The sequence below is a fragment of the Vulpes lagopus genome, chromosome 23, assembly GCF_018345385.1.
Source record: "Vulpes lagopus strain Blue_001 chromosome 23, ASM1834538v1, whole genome shotgun sequence".
In the NCBI taxonomy this organism is placed as follows: Eukaryota; Metazoa; Chordata; class Mammalia; order Carnivora; family Canidae; genus Vulpes; species Vulpes lagopus.
In genome coordinates, this window is record NC_054846.1 from 32,489,910 (window position 1) to 32,516,619 (window position 26,710).

Sequence of the window (26,710 nt, forward strand, 5' to 3'; positions counted from 1 at the left end):
CAAATTGCACACAGATTATAAGTTCTACAGTTGAGACTTAAAATGCATATCTGTCTTATCCAAAAACAAAAACAAAAAAATAAAAATAAAAATAAAACAAAAACAAAAAAAAACCCCAAACCCCCACAAAACTATGAAGCATTCTGTAGACATTAATACTCCTTTTTGGAAAGAAAAAAATGAAGCAGGGTTTTCTGACCAAGTGGTTTCACAGTGCAGAAAGAGCACACAGTGGAGAATAAAGAGGTCTGAGTTATATTCACACTTGGACACTGCCCATTCAGTGTCTGGCTGCCCCATTAATTCTTTGCTCTCCCTTTATATGAGTCAAGAGAACTGGATTAAATAAATCCGCAGTTTTTTGGGTCCTGAGATTCTGTGTTTTTTAATTGATTCAAGGCCAGAGAGCTAGACCAGGTATGCTAATGGTCTATCTCAGTGGTCTTCCTATTGGGCCCACTTGATGAGCAGAAGACAGACATGGGTACTCCAGGCAATTGCCTGGAGTGTGGTTAGATACAAGCCACCCTGCCAAGAAGGCAAAATTGACCTTTGGCTCACCCTGACCTTGTTGCCCCTTCATCATCTCTCCCTAGTCCATGGTTTCTATTGCCTACTTAATCTCTAGTAGTTTTATCACACCTGAAGTCTACTCAGAGACATTCAGAGGGACACCCCAGGCAGAAACCAATCCTTTAAATTCTTCTCCATTCTTATACTCTTAAGAAAAAGCATGCTATACATTTTGTAGATACAAATTGGCTCCTCTCTTTGCTTTATCCAAAGGCCTAGTCCATAACACTTACCCATTTTCAATGATTTTACCCCTATAGAACCTTTTCACCCCCAGAATATATTCCCTCTGCCTCATCTGGGCATGGCTGATTTTATTATGACCTGGAATGAGTCTATAATATTCTCTCCCCAAGGAATATGAAACCTTCAAAAGTGACACAGAGATGAATGTGGTCATCTTCAGGTGGTGAACTAAAGACAGAGTCCATCAACTCCTGGGGTTGGCAGGCGGGGGTGGGGGGGTGGGGGGGTGGTATGGAGGGGAAGCATGTGGGTATCTCTTAAGCAGTTTCCTTCCAAAGCTGTAAACTATTTCTTATTTTTTTTGATTTGGGTTGTTCCATACTTGCTTGTTGCTTTTCTCTTCCTTACTTATGCAAATAACCCTGCTATCTTTCTAATGAATCTCCTTTCATGTTTAAATTAGTCAGAGTGAATTTTGATTGTAACTCAAAGACTCGCAAATTGATTTTGGGGGGAGGGGTTGCCTCCTTCAGATGCTTATGAAATGTCACCTTGCTCAGATTCCTTTAACAGATATTTTTGTGTTTTTTTTTTAACAGATATTTGAAACCTTGTCACCGCACATCCTTTCCCACTCCCCTCCCCATTTGTCTCTACCTAATATAGACATTTTATTTATTTACATTCTCTTTGTGTTTTATCCCTAATACATAGAAGTTCCATGGAGGCAGATATTTTAGTCTCTCATGCCCAATGCTCTATCTCCAAGGCATAGAGTACCTCCTGCATGTACAAGTTATTTAATAAATATTTTCTGGATGGTCAGACAATTACAGGACTGAATTGTTGGAGATGGTTTCTCTCTGTCACTTAGGACTTGGAGTCTCCTTTCAGTCTCCTAATAGACTCACCTCTTTTTTTTTTCTTCCTCTCTCTCTTTCTTTTCCACAAGACCACTTTCACTTGCTAGTTTACCTTTTTTTTTTTTGCTAGTTGACAGATTTGTAGGATGACACAGCATACTATTTTCCAAACACATGCCTTTTATAACATAGAATAGAGAAAACAATAAGATTGGATGTGGGCTTAAGCAAAGCTCAGGCTGCCCTCCATGTTCTTCGCTTTTGATGTCTGACTTCGATCTAGGAGGAAGGGTGTCTTCCATGTGGATGCGCATTGTTACAGGAGGAAAAATATGTCTCAAAGAAATTCATGTTTGTATGGCCTTGACTTCTGTACATTTATTCTCCAGATGCCTGGAGTAGACAAAATGAGTGGAATGCAGGACAGTATAGAGACATGGTGAGCTCTTAGCCATCACTCAAGATCCTTTTCTCCTTGGGTACGGGAAATTGAAAAACTAAGAGAAAAAACAGATGTCCAAAAATTACAATAAATAGAAATTACTTGATGGAGGCCAGATTTCTTATTCCACATGCAACTCATCAGGTTTTCTCCCGTCATAAAAAAAAAAAAAAATCTCTGACATTTCCATCCAGAGAAATAAAATGAATTCATTATTAGTATAAATTAAATATGCACAAATTCTAAAAGATGGCACAAATTTTTTTTGTTTTGTCTTGGGAGATCTTCAGTAATCCTTCTTTCCTTTTTTACAGAAACCACAATAGGATCAGTTATTTTTGACAGGTATGTCAGTTTTACCAGGATGTTTCCCTTTCTGAATGCTAAATAACTGAAGAGGAGAAACATGTAAATTCTTCAAACACTCTTAAAAGCCTTCCCTTCCAGAGATTAGCCTTAGTTTGCTTTTTATGTTTTTGACTAGCCAGTAAAGAAAACTTTGTGATTTAGTGTTTTTAAATGATTAGGTAAGTAAAATATGAGAAATACATTTAGATGTTACCAGGAGCCTATAGTTTCTTACACGTTTTCTCTCTCTGATCTGAGGGGCATTTCTTATTGGTTTACTCCTTCTGAACTGAAATGTCTGATTTCTTAGCACTATTCCCCTTCCTCAAGCACAGACCTCCCCCGTCTCCCCCATGGAATTCAACCTTATAGAATCTTCCTAGAATGGAAACAATATCACTTAAAAAAATTGCTAGAAAAGTATGTGGGCTCATCTGCTTAAGTGGTAAAACGTGATGCAGTTTGAATTGTCACATATTATAAAGATTGCACATTTTAAGTCAAGATCGATATAACCAATGAGGACAAACTTTGAACATCATCTTCCAAAAAAAAAAAAACTGACCACAGCTATGAAATTTTACTTTTTATCAACATCTACTCCAAAATGTTAAAGAAGAAAAATTTGACTTTTACAACAAACACCCAAGGTGCTCAATGAAAGTTGTTTTGTTGAATGTTCTCTGGCTCCCTCCAAGCCATATTTCATGTTCTAAAAAACCTCTACTTGGCAAAACACTGATTTACCAAATACAGTATCTGGTAAGGTGCTCATCAAAAGTAATTCTAACAGCAAAGACCTAGTCTGAACACTCACTCCTTGATACATACTGCTTTCACACCTCCACGTCAGAGGTCTTTAGGGGAGCCTTTAAATCCCTTTTCCTATAAAATCATTACTGTCCTCCTATCATAAACTCAAACCACACTCTCTCTGCATTTCTTTCTTCCCTCCCTCTCTTCTCTATTTCTCCGTTTTTCCTTTCTTTCCTTCATCTGAGTCCCTTGACATTCACCACCGCCTCATGCCATATACCTCATGTATCTTGTGCTAAGCTGGTTTATACAAACTCTTATTCAGCCATTTAGAATGAGTTCTTTGGAAGAGGTGTTTATCTCCATTTACTCAAATGATGACTGAGGATAACGCTTTTGCCAAGAAGTGTGCTAGGTTTGGGGGATCCAAAGTAGCTTCCCACATGCATTTGAAGTCTGCAAAGTGTGCCAAAGCATCTGCTGTGCTAGACCAATTGGAAAAGAGTAAAGTTTCCTTTCTCTATGCCCAGGAAATAAGCTCACGATAACAAAGAAATGAGCAAAATGAATTAACAGTAAAGACTAATGAATGTCTTTTGCAGTGATGTTTCTAAGTTTCCCCAAGAGATAGAGGCAATACCTACAAATAGGAAACCTGTCAACACCAGGAGGGGAGCTTCTCCACAGCACACTCCACCCAGCTCGAGGGGCTTTTCAAATGGATTGTTATGATAGATTCCATCTGGTGAAAATGGAAAGAAAACGATGCAGGTTTTTCATTACAGTCCCCACATTGGCATCGCAGCCAATTGGCAGAGTGTAAATTCAAGGTTTCTCTATTTTTCTCTCTCTTCTCATAGGCTATGGAAAGTTCTAAATTTTAAAGGACAACAAGGCTATATTTCAGAGGTGACAGACTGAAATTTTATGCTGTTCTCTCCACTTCAAGCTTAAGTAACTCCTTAACAAGAGATTAGAAGATAGCTTAAAAAAAAAAAACAGTTTTGAACCTCTGCTGTAGGCCCTGCTCTCCTAGGAAGCACAAGGGAAAAGAATATGGTTGAGATCAGGAATCACAATTTAATTAAACGTATAGTGTCAATCTGCTCAGTGTTGTGGTTGGACACGCTGAATGAGCATCACCCTGGAACCCTGATGAAAGTGCAGATCTCTGAACTCCTGTCTCAAACTTTCCAAGTCAGGATCGCTGAAATTAGGCTCAGGAACATGAAATTTGGACAAGCTTTCTGGACGATTCTAAATTTTAAGAATCCCTTATGTAAGGGTACTGAAAGGATATTGAAAGATTCTGAAGAAATTTTCTCTTTAAAAATGTGCTTTCTTTTATCTTTTTGGATAATTTATAGACGATATTCTTTTTGAAGTCTGAATGTAGATCATTGTCCTAAGAATTTAGTGAAGGGTGAGGTATGCATATTTAAGATTATTTCAGGACACTTTCCCTAATATTCATAGAATGGATATGTTATAAGCTGTGTAATTAGTTGACCACTAAAAAGCTTAAAAAGCCAGGAACTTCACATATTCTCTCATAAAGTTTATGGATTTGAGCTAAAATCCTCGAAATGAGTGTAGTGAGTGAGTTGTCAACTTACGAAGCCAACAGTTTGAAAGTTTTTTGAACAGTTGATAATGAATTTAACAGTGAAAATATTTATTGTCCTTTGGATGAAAATATTATTTGGAATTAATTTATTTGGCTTGGGATAGGTTTGTGAAATGTATAGTGGATAATGTGGCCAGTTCTTTTTAGATGTCTAATATTTCAAATAAAATCTGCAATTCTCTACCTGAGGGGGGAAAAATGCTTAGTGGCAAGTACTCCTGGCCAAGTCACTTTAGATTCCAATAGCTTTACTTTACAAGAAATTTTTTATCCTATAAAGCGTCTGTGCTTGTTTGGTTTTCCCCTCGGATTTCTTTTTTTTTTTTTCTTTAACAATTCTCTTTAGCCAAATTCCAAGCAAATGTAAGAATAACTTGGACTATAAAGGGAAAAAGGTGATTATAATAACAACCGCATCATTTTGGATATAAATCTCTGTATAAATCAAATGCTTGAGCTTGCTGCAAAATTTTTGCTAACTGGGAAGAAACTATTTTGTAGTTTGGAGAGGCAAAGAAAAAGATATTTTGAAAACCTAAGTAAGGCCTATCGGCCCTTTTGAGGTGTTAAGTTCGATTTTAATGTGCAGAGACTATTTCAAAGGGGTTCAGATATTGGCATTTGATACTGTTACCTCATGGGGCCCAGCTGATCATGTTTCCCCAGGCAGAAGTGGAAAATGTAAGCTTTCATAAAATTTTAATTTGATATTGGCCTTTCCCTTCTGGTTCTGTAAGGTAAATCCATCCTTAGTAACAGCAATCACACACACACACACACACACACACACACATAGACTGACATGTTAAGACTTCTAGCAATAAGATCTTCAGAATCAATAGACACAGTGAAAATGATTTGGCAGCTATCGTTCCATGGAATCTTTCTATTATAAAAGCCAAATGTAAGAAAACACAGCCATCCGAATTGGATTTGGGAGGAAAGTTTTGATTGTGGGACATTCAGTCACAATATGTAAGAATTGTCTCACAGAGGATTGATTCCAAACTCCTCCAATACCGTAGCCTATATTTTGCACTTATGAGTTTAGCTGATAATTATTTCATAATAGCCTTAAAAACAAATGATGGCACAGAGACTTTGAGGGGGCTCAGTACAATGAGTTGGTCTGGCAGACTGAATAACTGGCAAATGGATGGGGCAAGAGTTTGATACCTGAGCTCTTATGAACTCTGTGAGCCCACGATCTCTTCTGTACCACTTGTATCTTTTGCAGCACTCATCAGGGTAAATCATGGCTACTTCTAAATGACTAGAAACTTGAGTTTATATTGGTCTAGATTTGAAATATTGTGACATTTCTCTGCTTACAATCAAGCTCTCCAGTGGCCACATAATCAAAGTCTTTCCCCAGTATTACTATTATTCAACTCTCTTACATTGTTTTTCTTCAACAGATAACAGCTTATATGAAGGGCATCAGTTACTGCCAAATTCTAAAATTAACTACAAGCAAAGTAAGTGATCAAAGACAATGACCATTTCAAAATCTTTATCCTCCCTGAACTCTCTGAAGCACTGAAGTGGATAGGTAACTGGAATTAAACTATAAATAAATCAAAATGTTTTCTTTTTTAAATTCTGAATTGGTTTCTTTTTTCCTATTTTTTTCATTTGTTCATTTAAATATTGCTTCATTTGTATTTTTACCAGGAAGAAAAATCAAATTACACTATTTACAAAATTGTAAAAACCAGGTTGATCCTGAGAGGTTAAAATTAGTGATGAGATTTTCCTTCATGCAAAAAAAAAAAAAAAAAAAAAAAGTTGATAAGTTTTCCTTCATACTCCCAGCAAATGTGATTTTAAACATATTGGCTGGGGTCACCTTGGTGGCTCAGTAGTTGAGCATCTTTCTGCCTTTGGCAGGAAATAATCATAATCCCAGGGTCCTGGGATCAAGTCCTGCATCAGGTTCTTCACAAGGAACACGCTTCTCCCTCTGCTTGTGTTTCTGTCTCTCTCTCCGTGTCTCTCATGAATAAATAAATAAAATCTTAAAAAAAATAAACACATTGACTGAAGAACAATAGCCATCAGATTGATGCCTTCACAATACAATAGCTTTATTTCTGCTTCCCCAATTTAGTGAGTATAGGATGGAGAAAGATTGGCTGTATTACCATCTTTGCCATTTATTTGTTCAGATCCAATAAGTGAAATTCAAGGTTGTTTCTGAAATCTCCATGACTACAATGGCACCAAACATAGAATAACACATTTTGTTTGTTTTATTCAATAATTACACAACAAGAAAAGGAGGCTTCTGTGACACTACTTCAGCACTTTAGTGATTGTGGCCCTACAATAGCACCACACATTTTTTCCTCAATTGTTTTTTAGGTAACTTCTTTCTTAAGCTTCAATTAGGACTGGCATCGAAAAAGAAATAGCATCTTATCCAAAACTATGAATATGGAAAATATGGATATCGTCTTTAGCCAGGAACATGAGTGAATGTTCCAATGAGAAAACGAAAAGAACATTGTTATATGACATTTTAGTGGTTTCTCAAAGAATATCTCCTAAGGAAAAAGTCAGGTGTCAATTAGAATTAGTGACAAGATGTACACATTAAGGTTGAATCATAAAAATAATTGCTGGTTAAAAAAAAAGGAACAATGATACATAACCAGTAACTTTTCTATAAATTAAAAATGCATTTGTACAAAAAAATCTGTCATTTTTACAGACCAATACAGACAAAAACAGTGTACATTAATTACATTAAAGGTATTGTTTATGAGGAGAGATACAAGAAAGGTGAAGGGAAAAAATGCAAAATATCAATAAAATATGACTGATGCTTTTATAAACAAATAACACAATCATCCACACTTGCAGTCTGGCTAAATAAACAAATAGAACACCATTTTTCTGATTTTGTTAAGATGTGTACCAGCAGTAATGGCTGATACAGGGCTCTACACGGGGTTAGATCCCAAGACCCAGAGATCATGACCTAAGCCTAAGCCTAAGCAGTAGTCAGTCCCTTAACTGACTGAGCCACCCAGGTGTCCCTCTTCTGCCTATTTTCCAGGTATCAGTCTCCTCTCATTTACATCATTCTACTAATCACCTTCAAAGTATCCCTTTTTGTTTTGTTTTGTTTGGTTTGGTTTGGTTACAACACCTGGAATTGCTATCTGGTGCTCATAGCCCAGGAGTCTGATATCAATACCAGCTATCCATGATGGACATCAGACTGTTAGGAAATGTGGGGAACTCAGAGTTGGATATCTGCATAGCTTAGGCAAATAGCAGTCAAAACTTTGAAATGATTCAGGGCTGAGAGTCTGGAAGACAGTGACCCACAGAAATGGGATATATCACCTGTAGTATTATCCTGAGAGCAAAGCCACATAACTGTTGTCATAGGAAAGTATGGAGGTCATGAAATAGTGTTGATGGCCAAAGGAGCTGTTCCTAAAAGACCAGGGAACGAACAGCTGGCAGAGAGTGAATGGTAAGCTTAACTACAAAAATTCTCAGCTCAGATTTAGGACTTGAAGTACAGGGGCTTCATCAAATTAATTTTAAAACATCTTATTTCTTTCCATGCAAGGTGAGAGCTAAAAAAAAAAAAAAAAAAAAAAAGACAAACACACATGTTCTGAGTTGGAATTCATGCACTATTCATCCTATCTCTTTATAAAAAGTCAGAGCATTGATCTGGAAACAGAGGGCCCCCGGAGAATTGGAATAGGGATTATGCAATAAAATCCAGAAGAGTAAGAGTGCCTACAATCCCTCATCTCACTGAACCTCTTTTGCTTGCTGAAAGAGCCGCACTTTCCTTGTTGTGTAAAGCAATTCCTGCCTATTTGAAAATGTTGCTACTCCCTCAAATGAGGGCATTAACTTTAAAAGGGAATTCATTGTTTTCATTCCCCTTAATTTTCAAAGAATCCCAGCCTCTAATAAGAGGTAGCAACAGGGTACTCAATTAGAAAGTGAAGTCTAGGAATGAAAATACTGCTTACTGAACTAAGGAAATTCCTTACTTATATTGGCTAAATATTAGGAAAGATTGACAGATTCCGAGGTAACTCAACCAAGGAAGAATGAGGACATTGCATTGGGCTGAATCTAGGCACATGAATGTACTCCATCTATTTACTTTCCCCAAAAATAAGACATATATTGGGGATGAGTGTACCAGTATCTTTAAAAAAGCTTTAGTGATGTCTGCAGATTGTTGATGGATGGCATAGAATTGAAAATTGATTCCTGGTTTCAAAGAGGAAAGAAGATCTGGAGTTGAAAAGATCAAATAGTGTAATTTAATGACCAATGAGTAAAACAGATAGATTTCCATTAATAGATATCAGGATCAATACAAAGTCAGAAAGGTCTGATTCAAAACCAGACACAAACCAAAAAACAAAGAAACAAAACCTTAATAATGGCCAGTTGAGAATCAGAGATCTGGGAAGGAAAGAGGTGTGGAAGATCTCTGTAGAGCTATTTGATTTGTAAAATAAAAAACCCTCCAGAACTGTTCATTAAGGCCTTGGATTATGTCATCCAAGATGTCATAGAACATTACATCATATGATGGAGAACTTCAACCTTTCACTGAATTTTTAAACCTCAGTTAAATCATGGATCTAAAGATCTTGGAAGCAAAGAAGGGGTATCTTGTCTTAAATAAGTACTTTGTAAAGATATCACAAATGTGTGTTTGTTTATCTGTTTATTGACTATTTATTTATTTATTTATTTAACCTAATCTTCCCCCAGAAGACCCAGAGGTCATTACCAGAGTAACAGTGTCCTCGAGGGGAGGGCTTGTGGTCAGGGAACTATGGTCTTGCAGCAAAACAAATTCCTGGGGACATAGGGTATACTTCTGCAGTCCATGAGTCAGAGTTTGGGGATGTTAAGACAAGCGAAGACTGCCTTTGTTCAACACATACCCCTGTATTCGTTTCCTAAATTCTTTTACTAACAGTTGGATTAGATGACCTCAGAAAGTGACTGATTTCTTATACCGTATCTGTAATCTGTGAAAAATGGACCATTCTGATTGGAAAGACCAAGGTGAAAATTACAGAACTTCCCAACACTATAAAAAATATTAAATTAAGAGTAATGACACTTCAATAAAAGATTCAGAAATATTAGTGCCACCTTCAAAGATTTAAATGTACAGAGTTAATGACTCATGGCAGATTGTCATTTGTGTGTGGTGGTGGAAGGATAGTTTTGGAGGATGAAAATGGATTTTCCAAAGTTTAATTTGAGGGCGACCCCTGTTGCAGTTGTCGTTCCATATGTGGTCTGAGCTATTAGAGCACTTAGTAGTTATATGAAGCAACTGATCCGAATAATGCCTTTTTCCTCTATTTCAAATAAACAAAATTACTAGAAGCAGTCTGTTTCCTTTCACCAGGCAGGAATAGCAATATATTTTTGCTGCACTGTTTCTGGATTGTGTTAACTCCTTGGCATTATACCACATTTTGGCAATAGAAATACCATCTCACAAAATATCATGGGATACGATCTAAAGGGTAAACTTTATTAGCTAGATACATTGGTTGGATGCTTGAATGCCAGAACACTGGAGACAAGCATAGTTAACCTTTGAGCAGCGTGAGTTGGAACTGCACAGGTCCACTTATATATGGAATTTTTCCAAAACAGTGCAATACTGTAAGTGTATTTTCTCTTCCTTATATGTTTCTTACTAACGTTTTATTTTCTATAGCTTATTCTAAGAATACAGTATATGGGATCCCTGGGTGGCGCAGCAGTTTGGCGCCTGCCTTTGGCCCAGGGCGCGATCCTGGAGACCCGGGATCGAATCCCACGTCGGGCTCCCGGTGCATGGAGCCTGCTTCTCACTCTGTCTGTGTCTCTGCCTCTCTCTCTCTCTCTCTCTGTGTGTGTGTGACTATCATAAAAAAAAAAAAAAAGAATACAGTATATATTGCATGTAACACACAAAGTATGTGCTAAGCAACTGTTTATGTAATAGGTAAGGCTTCCAGTTAACAGTAGGCTATCAGGGAGCCAGACATTATATGTAGATTTTTGACTGCACAGGGGGTCAGTACCCCTGACCTCTGCATTGTTCTGCAAGACATTAACCTACCATAAAGATTGAGGGATATGGTTTGGGGATATTTATCTGAAGTGAAGATAATTTGCTGAACCACAGGTCCGTTGCCATTAGGAACATGGATAGTCTCTTTGAATTTAGAGCTACATATTACCACACATGAGTCCAGGGCTGAGAAGTTGTAAGATGTGAGTTCGTCCCATGTCAAGAGAAGGGTCTCCAGACAGCTGAGGTCATAGTGATCCTGCTAGTTGTCACTCATCAGATTCAATGATGTTGGGATCCCTGGGTGGCGCAGCGGTTTGGCGTCTGCCTTTGGCCCAGGGAGCAATGCTGGAGACCCGGGATCGAATCCCACGTCGGGCTCCCGGTGCATGGAGCCTGCTTCTCCCTCTGCCTGTGTCTCTGCCTCTCTCTCTCTCTCTCTCTGTGACTATCATAAAAAAAAAAAAAAAAAAAAAAAAAAAAAAAAAAAAAAAGATTCAATGTTGTTTAAAGAATATAAGGCAAATTAGTTTGCTATATGTAGTGTGTGGTAAGTCTTAATAAGAGAATTAAACCCCTAGCTTTCTTTTTTTTAAATTTATTTATTCATAAGAGACACACACACAGAGAGGTAGAGACATAGGCAGAGGAAGAAACAGGCTCCCTGTGGGGAGACCGATGCCGGACTTGATCCTAGGACCCTGGGATCACCACCTGAGCCAAAGGCAGACACTCAGCCACTGAGCCACCCAGGTGCCCCAACTCCTAGCTTTCTAAACAAGGGCAAGCTATATTTAATAAATAATTATTATCCTTTTGAGAAATTAGACTCAAGCAGAGATTGAACAATTTGACATCAACCACCCATAAACTCAGTATTACCTATCTACCTAAAATAACCTGAATTGGCCAACAGTGCTGATTCAGCAAGTATGTGATATAAATGGGAACAGGACCAAATAAGTGGTAGTCCTGTGACACTGCTATCCCTCCCTTCAGTCACACCTATGACCTCATGAAGGCTTTCTCTATTACCAACTGATGGGGAAAAGTATAATACAATCAAACTGTAATTTCCATTATATGACCAGCAGGAATCCATTAAGAATGGATACTGCAACAAGATAGCTCTGATTTTGATTGACCTGGAAGATAGTTTGGTAAGAAGTTAAGGATAATAAGAATATACATATGTGTTCATGAATCTGCTCAGGATTGCTGGAAACATTATGAGTCTAGTAGTATTTTCTCAGCATTCAGGATAAACGTTTTGTAAGACACCTTTTCTAAAATGCTTTAGAGATGAGCCTTAATTGATGGGATTTCAAGCTGCTTATCTCCTGTTACCTTAGTATCATCTAAAGGCTGATGCTGTGGAAGCTAACATGCTATAAATGGTGCGAGTTTGAAAAGCTAGAAGAAAGTAACTCTAGAGAAGAGTGCTTCTGGGTAGTTGATAACAGCTCATCCAAGAATGGCAGACATAGTTTTATGCTTATTTTTTGATTAGGTAATGGAAGTCTTCTTGTGGAGTCTTGGAGCAACCAGTACCCTAGCAAATCATAAATACTAAAGTTGAATCAAAACATAAATAGCTGATAAATGGGAGGACTTACTACTAGCTTCAGATCAATTTTGGACAACAGAGCCTCAGGATACTTCAGATACAAAGGCTAAATAAACTACATATAGAAGGTTACTTACTATTTATTGACAACAGAAAAAATTCATGTTAGTAATACTAATAAAAATTTTACTAATAAAAAAGTACACAAAGAAGACTAAGTGTTGACTTTTTAAATTTGCATCCAGTGTGTGGGTGTGCACACACACTTGGGTGTGTGAAGTAAATATATATACGGAGGGGCAGTGGGGAAAATACCTTCATGGTCATTAGACAACAAGTGCCATCAATTCTCATTGATCTTCCAGTAAGATTACTAGTGCTCTCCTCTTGAGCATTGAGTTCAGCAAAGCACCATAGATATGTGAAATGGGTCCAATATGAAATATCTCTCTCTATAGGCCAAACCAAATCAAGAAAAAAAAAAAAAAAAGAAATCAAAGAAAATAAAATTATTGCATGGAGCAGAAGAAACTCACAATACTATGGAAAACTTATCATTTTTAATCTTGTTTTGAATGAATTGAGAGAAGATAGTAATTACATAAAACAAAAGAATGATTTAGGAAAGGAACAACCAAAGGACAGGTTTGCAAAGGAAACATGTGATACATGATATAAACATTTTAAAGATCATAAGATAAAAGGAAGTTTGTCAGAAAGCATACAAAACATTTGAAAAGAAAGTAGAGGAGATAAGAGAATTAGACAATCTAACCAGGAGGTGCACTATCTAAGACTTACCACCCCAAATTAGAAGAAATGGGTGGACTATATGGATATGAGCTTTCAGATTAAAAGGACTATGTGAGTATCCAGTGAGGGTTGAATACATCCCCTCAAGGTATATTGTTGCAGAAGTTCAGACTGAAGATGAAAGGAAAGTCTTACAAGTTTTCAGAGAGCAAGAAAAGGTCACATTCTGAAACCTGAAAATTACAATGTTATCAACTTTTCCAATTTCAAGCCCAGAAGCAGCAAGTCAATTGTCTTTTCGAATAACTTCAGACTTTAGAAGAAATGTTATTGTAAACTTCTATTCGGTCAAAATACCAGTTAAGTAAGTGGGCTGAATCAATACATTTTTATACATGTGAGTTTATTAAAAACAAAACAAAACAAAACAAAACAAAAAATTCACAGAAAACAATAACAAACAAAAAAAAAAAAACACAAACCAATATCACAGGAAGTTATCCGAAGCTGTTGTTCTCCACCAAACCTGTGGAATTAAACCAAGAAAGAACAGAACACAAGATCCAGGAAATAACAGGGATCTAAGACAGGAGGTGGGGGAGGGAGGCCCAGAGCCACAACAATCCCACAGGCCCAGGAAGCAAGGATTGTATTATTCCTAAATGTACTTTAAAGGACCATACTTGAACAGAGAGAGTGTGACTTTTGTGTTATTTTTACGCCACACCTTAGGTAGACTTAGTTAACCTTTGAAGAAACCTTATAATGAGGACTCACTTCATCAATGTCTTAATGCTTATGGCAAATAAATGCCTGTAATAGAAGATACAACCGAGCTGAACTTCTTTTCATCAAACAACACCTCTGTGTGGGTTGTGAAGGAGGATTACGAGAGCCCTGTTAACTATGCGACAACTGAAATGTGCCATGAAGAAACCTAAAAATTATCATCTGCCGAATTTGCTCGAGTGGGTTTGCAACAATGAGAAACGATATTGAAGCAAGAACATATGGAATTCCAGGGGAAGTATCTCCCAGGAGAAAGTGAACCTGATAGGTCTGATTTTATTTATTAACATTTTTAGAATGCTCTAAGTGCTTTCAAGAGCTTACTTCAAGTACTTTTCCCAACAATCCTCTGAGGGGTATTATCACTATTATTACTTATACATTGTATATTACTTATACATTGTCATCGTCATCATCATCATCATCATCATCATCCTTACTTCACAGATGAGGAGACTAAGGCAAAGATAAATAATTGTTCCAAATCTCAGCTCATAAATGGTAGAGATTTATTTAAACCCAAGTGGGTCTGGCATTTAACTGGCACACTGTGTTGCCACCACTTGATGGGTGTAAAAAATTCTTCAGAATGGTTTTATGATTCTGTTTGAGATTTTAGAAAATGTTAGTGAAATAGTTGTGTATGTACGTAGATATACTACAGATAGCTTATATATAAACCGGCAAATAAATGCAGTACAATGAAGGAATTAAAATAATCTTGCATTGTTTCAGCAGCAAACAATATTTCATTCACTCAAGAATGTATGCAGTAAATATTTAATCAAAGTTAGTGCAAACATTAGGGGTTATTGAAGAGAATCAAGGCTACACGTGGGGTAATGAGGGGGCCAAAGCAAATGTGCTCAATCTTTATCTAATAATTGCTGTTTAAAATTGATAAGCCAAACAAAAATAATCTAAGCAAGAAAATTAAAGTTCGCATGAAAAGAAATCCATAATAGCATTGAACGTCTGGCCTTCGGGGAGTGGGGCTTATACTTGGGGAGTGAATGGACTGGGTGCTGCTGTTTTATCAGTTTTGTAGTGGCTTTGACCATTTAAGAGTGTCATTACTGCAGTTTAAACATATTATTTTGAAAACTATTTTAAATTATAGATGTATACGTGTGTGTGTTAGCTGTGGATTTTAGTGGATACCATTTCATAGTTTTAAGTTACTTGACAGTTATTTAAGTTATTTTAATCAAACCAGGCTAAAAGTGATCTATTCAGAGAAAAATTATTTCTCTTTGCAGAAGTCCAGTCAATTGTACATAAACCTAGCTTCTGGGAGCACCCAATTGCCCAATCATGGCTAAAATAGGTGTGTCAGACACACATCCTGACAAATTTGAAATCCTACTAGAGTTTTAGGTCTTGTATACCCTCAGGTATAGCCTTCTCTTTTAAAATGTCAGTGGTCTTTGGGAATGTGACAAGATAAATCCCTCAGTCTAAGATAATTTAGCATACCCATCCTCCCCCCCCCCACCAATACACACCTTTTAGCAGCAAGAGGTAGAAGCCAGATAAGCAAATAGAAAATATCAAAAACTGCTAAAAGGAAGAAAAGAGGTTAAAAAGACCAAAGGCAATAACAACCTGACTTCCCTAAGATAGCCTAGATCAAGATGCCCTTATCACATTGCTGAAAGAAATTTCTGGGTCTCACTTTTCTCATATGTAAAAGGAGAAAGTTTGAAGAGATGATTTGTAAGTTCTCCTTGAGCTTTAACTTTTTTCACTATGAAATTTTCCTACACTTATTTGACATTATCACCTCCATTATTTCATTTGACTTTCAAACAACCCTTCATAGTACAGTCAGGGCTGGTGCATTAGGGGTGGACTTAGGCTCACAATGGTCAAATAGGCTGTACAAACTCAAACAACAAGTAAGCTGCAAAAGCAAAATTCTAGCTCACATTTTTTTTCTTTTTTACCATATATCTAAGGTTCTCCAACATGTTTTTTTTTAAAGATTTTATTTATTTATTTTGAGAGAGGGAGAGAGAAAGGAAGAGAGGGCATGTGTATGTAAGGGGGTGGGGTAGAGACAGAGACAAAGAGAGAAGCAGACTCCCTACTGAGCAGGGAGCCCAATGTAGGGCTAGATCCTAGGACCTTGGGATTATGACCTGAGCCAAAAGCAGACACTTAACCGACTAAGCCACCCAGGTGCTGCTCTCTACCATGTTTACATTTACATACTTATGCTAATCAAAAAACTCATGACTATCAAAGTGGTGCATATGCCGTTTGTGTTTTTTGTTCATTTACTTGTTCAGTAAGTATTTATTAAATATCTGCTATATCCAAAGCTTCATGGACTTTGAAAATACCAATCTTTCATTAGAGAGGTAATGCCAGAGCCACATCACAACACCGTAGGCCACCTTTCTCCCTCTTAGCAGAATCAGATAAGGCTAAGCAAAGTTCTTATTAACAGCTACCACAACTCAGACATTCTCACCATTGTCTTAATTTCATGTATTGAATTTCCACTTACGCAGTTCCAGTGAAGGGTTTAAGTACCCATTCTCCAGGAATCAGTAATCGAAGGAGGGTAGATTGGGTTGCTATAGGAAAAATCAAGATATAGACAGACAGAGATTACATTGACAGTGGAAAACATCCTGTGTTTTCAGTCTGGAAGCAATGATACCAAATTCGGCAAGCACTGTAGATGGTCATTTTTATTTATATCATGTCTCCCAGGGTCCTTAAAATGTGATTGCTTTCATATGCTCACAAAATGAGAAGGAAGAGTTAAGAATGATTTCCAGATTTCTGGTTTGGGAGACTGAATAAGATGATAGTGGTCCTCAAAAGTAAATGATAAGAGCAGTTAGGAGAGACAAAGGATTTCATTTTAGACACATGCCTTGAGACACACAAGAAGAGAGTTCCAGAAAGCAGGTATATATAATATAAAAGTGCAGGTCTTCTTCCAGAGACTGAGCTAGAGCTAAAGACTCAGGAGTCATCATATTAGAGGGAATGGTTAAAACTTCAGAATCCTACCAGAAATGTGAGGAGAGCAAGAAGAGCACAGTGCAGAGGACAGATTCTCAAACAGTTCCAAATGCTAGAAACACTTTTTTTTAAAAAAAAATATTAGCAGAAACAGAGCTTCAGGATATAAATGGGGGGAAAAAATCACAAGAAAGAGAAGGGAAAACTAGGAGAGAATCACAGACACTAAGAGAAACATTCAATAAAAGAAGTGGATCAACATTGTCAAAAATCATAAGTAAGCCAAACACTGAAAAGCTTCCATATATATCAGTAAACATGAAGATGATTGCTGGATTTTCTCACAACGATTTTAGGGAAGCAGAGGGATTAGAAGCCATATTCTGGTGGGTGGATCAGGGGTGCTGCAGTGAACAGGAAATGAAGATTGGAGGCTGCCAGCATGCTACTCTAATTTTCCTACGATGAACATGTAGCAACATTTGTGTAATCAAATCAAGAAATGACTCAGTAATTTGGCTAAAAAAGAATATTAAGGAGGAAAGGAGACTAGCTGGAGGGGACTGTGCAGATTTGATGATCATCTGTTGTGTATATTCTGAGGATTTAGGAAGAGAGAGGAAAGTAGAACCGCAGTAGAGAAATCATTGTTTTGAGGAAGCAAGTAGTACCTATTTTTTTTTTTTACCTCACATGTGAGATGAATATACCTGAAAAAGCTACTAAAAGATCATGTCTGAATCAGATGTTAGTCTATAAAAGCCCTAAAACTTAAATGAATTTCCCAGTTGAGAACATACAGCTAATGCTAAAGAAATGCAACATTTCCATAAGCATTTATGACCAAGTATGGCCAACCCTGAGAGGCAGTACAGTACTGTAGAGGGCTGGCAGGGCTTGAACCGGCCCACCGATGGTTGAGAGGCAGGAGGTAGGGGTTCCAGAAAGGTCTTTTGGGTCCAGGGCCCTCTCCTCCTCTCCTCTTCTCTCTGCTCTATCTTTGATGATGCTTACATGAGCAGTGCTGACTGAGTCACGTTAATTAAACTTCCTGACCTCAGAATAAGATTAACTTTTGAAAAACAAGATGCTTACAAACCATCAACAGAATGTTTGAAAGTTATTTTTATTCACATCTTTCTTCAAATGGCAAAGCGATTCTTCTCCTCAAGTATAAGAACTAAAAGACATTATCTTAGATCTATGTGTTAGAGAAAAACAAATAGCAATGCAACAGAATGTCTTGTAATGGTCAAAATGCAAAACATCTGTTCTAATGAGGAAAAAAAATCTCATTTTAATAACGCTTGGAATAAAGCTCCCAATAGGAAACAGAGATACAAAAATTATTTCTCTTAAACAGAGCACAATACCATGTGTAGCGCCAATGTCAGGTATAGCTTCTCAGATTTCATTTTTAAATTTTTCAAATATATTTTTCTATCTTTCTCTCAAACACCATATATTTCAATAGAATTCTAACATCTGTTTTATATGAGAAATGAATAAAATATTTCCATCGAAACAGAGGGCATCAGCACTTATTTCTTTGTATCCAAGTTTTTAAAAAGATTTTCTAGAGAAAATAAAACAATACTTGAAAATCTCTTTCCATTGTACTTGAAATCAAAACTGCCTTCAGCTGCCTGCTGGCTAAGCAGGTCTAGATATCAGTACATTACAACATCTTTGGAAGTGTGACTTCAGAGTGACAATTGCCCTGGATTTTTGCTATAGGTTCTTGAGATTAAAGTCAGAATTTCCTATGCTGAGCTGCCTAGGTAGTGAGGTGCTGTCGTTGTTGTAGGGGTTAAAATTGGAGCCACTGATGCATATATTTTAGGGAGGATTCATAAAAACACAACAGTGAAGCCTGGGAATCCATGACTGTGAATGAGCAGTGACCAATAGAAAGGAAAGAAGAAGATCCAAGAAGGCTGAGGTAAGCAATCTGAAGCCCTGTCAAAGTGGAAACAATAGATCAAAAGGTGTTCACCGTGACTGGTCAGAGTAGATTTTATTTTTTCTAATAGGAGGCTTGACAGCATAAAATAAAAACAAATCGTTTTAGTCCACAGGTTTTTTTTTTTTTTTTTTTTTTTTCCCCTTTCACTGAGTTTTAGCAAACTTCAGACCCAGACACAGGACTCAACGGTATATTCCTGGACAGCAAGGTAAACTATTTTTGCACTTTTAAAAACTTAAATTTACGAATTCAGAGTTCTGATTCATCAAAGGCAGGGTTACTGCTTAAGAACTAAAGTAAACCTCTATTCTGAAGAAAAGAATGTTTTAATGTGTCTCTATTGGAAGATAACCAGAGCAGAATTCTGTGATCGTAAAAAATTCGACAGCCTGCGGAAGCAGCTCTGCACTTGTCATTTCCCTCAATTTAGTGGCACAATTGAAAGATCAGCATTTCATAAATGATGCTTGCCTTATTTTCTCCCGAGGAATCAGTAAAATGTATTCTGTTCTTATTATCAAGCAATTGAATTAAATGTACATTGATCAGAACGTTACTATTATATATATATATATATATATAAATATATGTATATTATTTTTCCTGTTAGAACAGTTTGTTGTATCCATGATCTTATTGATATTCAATGGGGAGGGTTTATATCTTTTAGATGGTCATATATCAATAAGTGTTAACCTCTTCTTTCTTAGCAGCCATCCTGAGAATATGGAGCTCTATCTATACCCAAACATGTTCTTTGCTTTTTGTTTTGTTTCTTATCAACCATAGTAATGCCGTAGGTGAATATATTACTTGCCTATTGTGAGATAGAATTCATAACCCAAATTCTCTGGTTGAACTACTTGATTTTGTACTTAAAATAATAGAAGTCTTTCCCCACTCCCCAATAGAAAACTTACCGGAGGAGTTGAGCAACAGAGCAAGAGATTAATCACACATTTTTCTTCATATCTCAAAACCTTCCTTCACAACAAACTGCTAAAAGATTCTTTGATCTCTCTCTTTTTCTTTGGTTCAAGGGCCAAAGAGCCTGGGAAATCTCATCCAGATGTTCTGCTCATTTAGGAGCAAAAGTAAAAGCATATGCTCGCTTCTTAGAAACAACACAGACTCTCCATTTGACTTATTAAATGATCACTTTTTTTTATGCTCTTTTATTCAACTACGGGTTTCAGGTAACTTTCTTGTATTAAATAGCCTGGGATGGAAAAGCACTTAAAGCTCCTAAAATTTGCTTTCCATTTCTTAGTTTTCATTGTGATTGGGCTAAAACCAGAAAGCTGGAAGCTAGTGAGCCAGTTTCAGTATTTGCAAAAATGCTTTACATATAGTGCCTACTGACTATATGCATCCTAATTGATAGCTGTCTATAAGTGTTTGACATGTGCTTACCTTCCCCCAAAGAAGCAGCGTTTACTGGTTATTTTGGTTACCCATAATTTTCTGAAGGTCAAGATATTCAAACATCTAACAGTTACACCCCCTATCCTAGGTACTATCATGGCAACCACAATCTGTTTCATCGTCTGGGTGTTATTCATAACGGATACCGTCTGGACTCGAAGTGTGAGACAGGTCTATGATATAAGTGAGCCAGAGGACTGGACTATGCATGACTTTGACTGTCCCAGGGAATGCTTCTGCCCCCCTAGTTTCCCTACTGCTTTATACTGTGAAAATCGAGGTCTCAAAGAAATCCCTCCCATTCCTTCAAGGATCTGGTATCTTTATCTTGAGAACAACTTGATAGAGACCATTCCTGAGAAACCATTTGAGAATGCCACCCAGCTGAGATGGATAAATCTAAACAAGAACAAAATAACCAACTATGGAATTGAAAAAGGGGCCCTGAGCCAACTAAAGAAGCTGCTTTTCTTATTTCTGGAAGACAATGAGCTAGAGGAGGTACCTTCTCCATTGCCAAGAAGTTTAGAGCAGTTACAGTTGGCCAGAAACAAGGTGTCCAGAATTCCTCAGGGGACCTTCAGCAATTTGGAGAACCTGACCCTTCTCGACCTGCAGCACAATAAACTCTTGGACAATGCCTTTCAAAGAGACACTTTTAAGGGACTCAAGAACCTAATGCAGCTAAATATGGCCAAGAATGCCCTAAGGAATATGCCACCAAGATTACCAGCCAATACAATGCAACTGTTTTTGGACAACAATTCAATTGAAGGAATACCAGAAAATTATTTTAATGTGATTCCTAAGGTGGCCTTCCTGCGGCTGAACCACAACAAATTATCAGATGCAGGGCTCCCTTCGAGTGGTTTCGATGTGTCCTCGATTCTAGATCTCCAACTGTCTCACAATCAACTCACAAAGGTCCCCCGAATCAGTGCTCATCTGCAGCACCTTCATCTTGATCATAACAAAATTAAAAGTAAGTAATCATCATGGTATGTCTTTGAGATGCTCATGATCATTAAACTTATTCTGTATTTTCTTTAAGAATAGCAACCTTGTTGGGCTTTCCCTCCCCCCCGCCCCCCCCCCCCACAACTAATCTGCCCTTAGATTTCTTTTTTCAACTTTCAGTATTTTGTTTTTGTCTATTCATTCTCACACAGTCTTAATGAACCAAGAAGTTCAAATCTTCAAATACTAAACTGGACTTTAGTAATCTACATTGGAGAAACTGAATGCATCTTCTTTCACTTCCAGGAGATTCCAGTATTTCTGCCTCACTGGGTAGATTTATTTGGGAAAATGTACCAAGCACCAACAACCTCATGAATAGTAAACAGGAAGGCTCTGATTCAGGAGGTATCAAAAAGGGAGATGTGTCCTAAAAACTCTGTGTGCCTGAAACCATCCTAATTAAAGTCTTTGCTTTAGATGAGATGGTTTCTCAAACTTTAGAGTGTGCAGATCAGTGGCTCCACCCCAGAGTTCCTGATGGAGTAAGTCTGGATGAGACTTGAGACTTCTCATTACTAACAAGTTCCCAGGTGGTGCTGAGACTACTACTCTGGGGGCTAAGCACTGGGAACCAACACTGTAGTTTAACATCTTTTGTTCAATTGAAATGGAAACCAGTGCTCCTGGATGTTGGTAACTCCTTAGCACTGGTGGTGACCACCAAGGAAGAATGAATGATCCTTTCCTGAAAATAGGTTTTGATTAGGGGGAGAGGAGTGCCGAGTGCCTTGGAGGCAAAGGTACCATCAAGGGAAGTGGTCAGAGAAAGAAGTGGTTAGAGAAAGAAGAGGCTGTAGATGCTAAACCTGGTGTCTTTGCAATCCTGCCTGAGACCAGACTGATCCTGCTGCAGAAGTGGACAGTGTTGTGGTCTAGCCACAAGGGCATTGGAACCACCCTGACACCTATCCATGCGTCGTCAACCCAGGCACAAGCCTTTTAGGAAGATAATCTCAGGAGACCTCTCCTGCACAGCCTTAAGAAACACATTCCTAAAATGAGAATCAGTCAGATAGTTTGTAGGAAAACGGCACAGATAATTGTCAGTAGGTTGTACTGCTTGGTTATTATTTATTAGCTTCCTTTAAGCAAATAATCACACATACATCCTACTTATAAGAATAAATTAATTTTCCACTGGGAGCTGCTCAGTTATTTAAGATTTTTTTCCTTTTCTTTTCTTTTTTGGTTTTTCTACCAACATACTTGAGCATATATATCATCCAGGAATTAACAGAGAGGCTGCTGCCACATTGTTCCATGGTGATGAGACACATTGTTTAATCCTGTAGTCAAAAGCAAGAGATGCAACAGAAAGAAAAATGTTAATTGTTGAATCTGTTTTACTGAACCAGCCAACATTGACCTAAATATATGTTTTGTTTTGTTTTTCCTGATGAAAGTTCTGTGCTTCTACAGATACATTCCTTGCCTGACAACAAAAATCCCATAGATAATTGATGTGGGAAGTGAATTTAAAGGGATTCCACAAAGATCCCTGTTTGTGAACTGGGGAGTCCCCTGAGAAGCTGGGAACAAGGGTCTTTAGGAGTGAGACAGCAGAATTCAAGACTCAGCTGGGCACTCATGCCAGGAGACACTTACATAGTTACACAAAGTTATACAAAAAAGAGTAGGACTCTGCTCTTCCTCCACTCACGTTTTTAAAATTTTAGTGTTTTCTCATATATTTCTATTCTTCTGTTGTTCTCATGCCTTAGCATACAACAAGATCATCTGGAAGGCTTATAAAACACAGCTTGCTGGCCCCGCCTTCACATTTTCTGACTCAGTAGGTCTAACAGTTGAGTTCCCAGGAGGTATTGAAGCTGCTGATCCAAGGACAACACTTGGAAAAATCACCAATTAACCCTCACAAGAATCTTGTTTGGTATTATCAAGAATTTCCAGAGAAAGAAACTGATGGCCAACTAAGTGAGGGTACTTGCCCGAGGACAAAGAAGAAATAGAATAGCAGGACCTGAGCTCAGGCCTTCCCGTGTTAAGTGTTGTTTCCTACTCATACAGTATGATCCCAGTACACTTTTCTTCAATTTCCAGAATATAAGACATCAGAAATATTTCTATCCCCCCAGGTAAGAATAATTTTAACAGCAACAACAAAGAGGGATTGATTTATTTGTTTCTTAATGTAGATTTCAGGCGTGGTCATTTCTATATTCCCAGAATATAAATGTAAAATAAGAATTTCCCTGGCTAGAACTATTGGCTCACCATTATATCACACTGTGTTATAATAACTGCTAAAGTACTTATTTCTTCTGGCTGCATAATCTACTCTAGTTGTTAACAAAGAGATTTCCAAGAAACATACCTTTTATATGAAGAATTCTGAGAATTTACAGGACAGTGGACTTTTCTTAGGAAAAAAGATGGAAATATTTATTTCTTCTGAAAAATTTAAAGGGCTTTAAATTTGGCAAAAAATGTTATCTCTTCAAGGAAATTACTTCTTGGTGTTCTCTGAGAAACATCATAATTAATTTATGAAAATATAACTATATTTAGAATGCTGACTTCTCACATTACATCTATTCAGACATGCATTGGTTATGTGGCATAAGGGTAATAAGTATGGTAGCATGTTAAAAAGGACAGAGTCTCTCCAAGAAACAAGGCACCCTATATAGTACGAAAAGGACAAGGCTAAGACTCAGCTTTACCACTTACTTACTAACATACCTTGTGTGTATTGCCTTACCCGTCTGAACCACTATTCCTGCAATGCCTAGGTAGGGAGAATAATAATATCACCTGATAAAGGCTCTGTAATGATACAGTGATAATGTATGTGAAAAATTATATACACAAACTGCTATACAAATATGAGTCATTATTTTTAGCAATTCAATTAAAAAATGGCATAAGATCAGAGCATAGCAACCTCGCTATAAGCATAAACTCATAGGAAGGCCATTGCCAAAATTAGGTGGGTCTCATCTTCTAAAAGAAGACCTCTTTCTCAAAATAGTTTCAAATGAGACTTAAAAGCAGTAACCAGATTCATGGTTGAAATGAGCTGTTATGCACACTTGTCTGAATTTTGCTAATTTAACAGGTTTTTCTCTCCTGAATACTCCTAAATTTCGTATAGTCATTGATGCCAAGGGCTCTGATCCAAGGCAGGTGCATGATTTCTCACATCTTAACCATCTGAAAAAGCCGATGGGTTATTTCCTGGCTTGAATCTTTGTAATTCAATTCTTGGCAAATGTATCCTTTCTAATTAAATACACTTAAATATAAAGATTCAAGGTTCTTTTCTGTAAGTATTATATATGTAATCTTATGCTAAATGCACTTAAAAAAAAACACTGAAAATTTTGCATTTTAAGGTTTTAAGCACTTTCCCTGATAATATATTGATTTTTCACCTACACATCCATCCATCCATCCACCCATCCATCCACCCATCTATCCATCCATCCATCCATCTACCCATGCACCTAACCATTCTTTCTATGAACTTTTGTCTCCACTTCCAATATCCTAAATACTACCCATCTCCTTTTTTAGTAGTCTAAATATGCTTTATCTCACCTAGAAGCTTACAAAACAAATGATATATCTTGTATTCTTTTATTTCCATCATAGCTTTTATTTTTTTAAAGATTTTATTTATTCATTTATTTATTTGAGAGAGACAGGCACGGGGGGGGAGAGAGAGAGAGAGAGAGAGAGAGAATGAGCAGTGAGGAGAATCCGCAGAGGGAGAGGGAGAAGCAGACTCCCCACTGAGCAAGGAGCTCAGTGAAGGGTCCATCCCAGGATGGGCAAACATTTAACCTACTGAACCACCCAGGCGTTCCCTCCATCACAGCTTTAGTGGTATGTCCCTTGTGCTCTTTGCAAAGTGGAATCGAATATGGAGTGAGATGAGTGTATGTTGCACATTTTTTAGGGTTACTTTTATAAAACAGATATGTTCAACCTCCAACTACAAAAATGGTTTGTATCTCTGGCACTTCCATGAATCAGGCTGCTAGGCCCTCTATAAGACTGTTGCATGGCTACTTGGTCTTCCCACACCTGGTCTCTTCTGTTCCAATTCATTTGTTCATGCCACCTTTGTCTCCACAGATGTGAACGTCTCTATAATATGTCCTCCCATACTGCCTGCAGAACAAGATTCCTTTGGTTATGGACCTCACCTTCGCTACCTCCGTCTGGATGGCAATGAAATCAAACCACCAATTCCAATGGATTTAATGAACTGCTTCAGGCTCCTTCAGGCTGTCATTATTTAAGCATATCATCAACATTCTAATATCAGCTTAATGAGTTAATATTTCTGAAATGAAATTTGGTTACCATATATAAGACAAAAGTCACATTTCCAATTGCTCTTGGCCACTGTTTTTGTGTAGCTTATGTTTTCTGTTCAAAGATGCTTTCCATCAATGATACGCAGCACAGTTGGCTTTTCTTTAATTAATAAAACAGACACAGAGTTCAGATAGTTTATCAACTCAAAGATAATTCTTTTTTGTCTCTTTCACAGCTTACTAACATCAAATAATGCAATTGTACTGTTATGCAATATAAGGGACATATTTGTTTGCATATGTTCAAAATTGCTAATGCAGATATTTTATTGAAATATAGTAATCTAACAGAAGATGAGATCTGAAAAAATGAGGTATTTCTTCATCATAATTAATTTCAGATTGCTAAGTAGCATTTGCAAGCATGAGTGTGATATTTAGCTCAAGAATGGATATAAAATGTATTAAATACTTCATGAAAGGAGACTTTTTAGTCAATACCAAATAATAGAAAAGCAGTAATTTTTCCTTCACTACTATTTTTTATATCTACTATTCTTAGTTATAGTACAGTGTACTCTATCAATTAAACAAATCCTAAGTTTTACATTCATTATAACACATTTCTGACAGAATCTTAGTGTTTTAACATTTGAAATCCACTTGAATTGCAAATTGTTCAGCTCTTATATTTACCAGTGGTTTTGGATTTTTTTAAATAAAAAGAGTGAATGCTTTCTAACAAAATAGTAGTAAAATATTTATTTCAGGGGCATTATTTACAAGTTTTATTAAGAACGTATTTTAATAAAAAGTGTTACATAATAATAGTTTCCATTTTTCTACCATGAATATATGCATATATATGTTCTCCTACCTTTGTTTTTCCTTCTTTTCTCATAAACATAAGAAAAAATTTGTACTTTAATCACTTAATATAATTCACCTATTTCTCATGAGTTAAAAAGAAATAACCCAGGATTTCATTTAGTAACAAAGTATAGTTTACTTTAGGCTTCTAATTTCTGAGGCATATCTATAAATAATAAATATCCCA

General features: G+C 37.0%; 1 protein-coding gene across 2 annotated transcripts; it reads left to right on the top strand.

Annotated features, from left to right (window-relative positions):
* The first annotated feature begins 18,654 nt into the window (after positions 1-18,654).
* On the top strand, positions 18,655-26,410 carry KERA (keratocan). Of its 2 annotated transcripts, none has more exons than XM_041739248.1 (3): positions 18,655-18,898; positions 20,436-21,329; positions 25,469-26,410. In XM_041739248.1, the coding sequence occupies exons 2-3, from the start codon at positions 20,444-20,446 to the stop codon at positions 25,633-25,635; spliced, it is 1,053 nt and encodes a 350-aa protein (XP_041595182.1). In that variant the 5' UTR covers positions 18,655-18,898; positions 20,436-20,443; the 3' UTR covers positions 25,636-26,410. The 2 variants fall into 2 exon arrangements, with proteins under 2 accessions (XP_041595182.1, XP_041595181.1); XM_041739247.1 differs by lacking the exon at positions 18,655-18,898 and adding an exon at positions 18,957-19,130.
* The last annotated feature ends 300 nt before the right edge of the window (positions 26,411-26,710 follow it).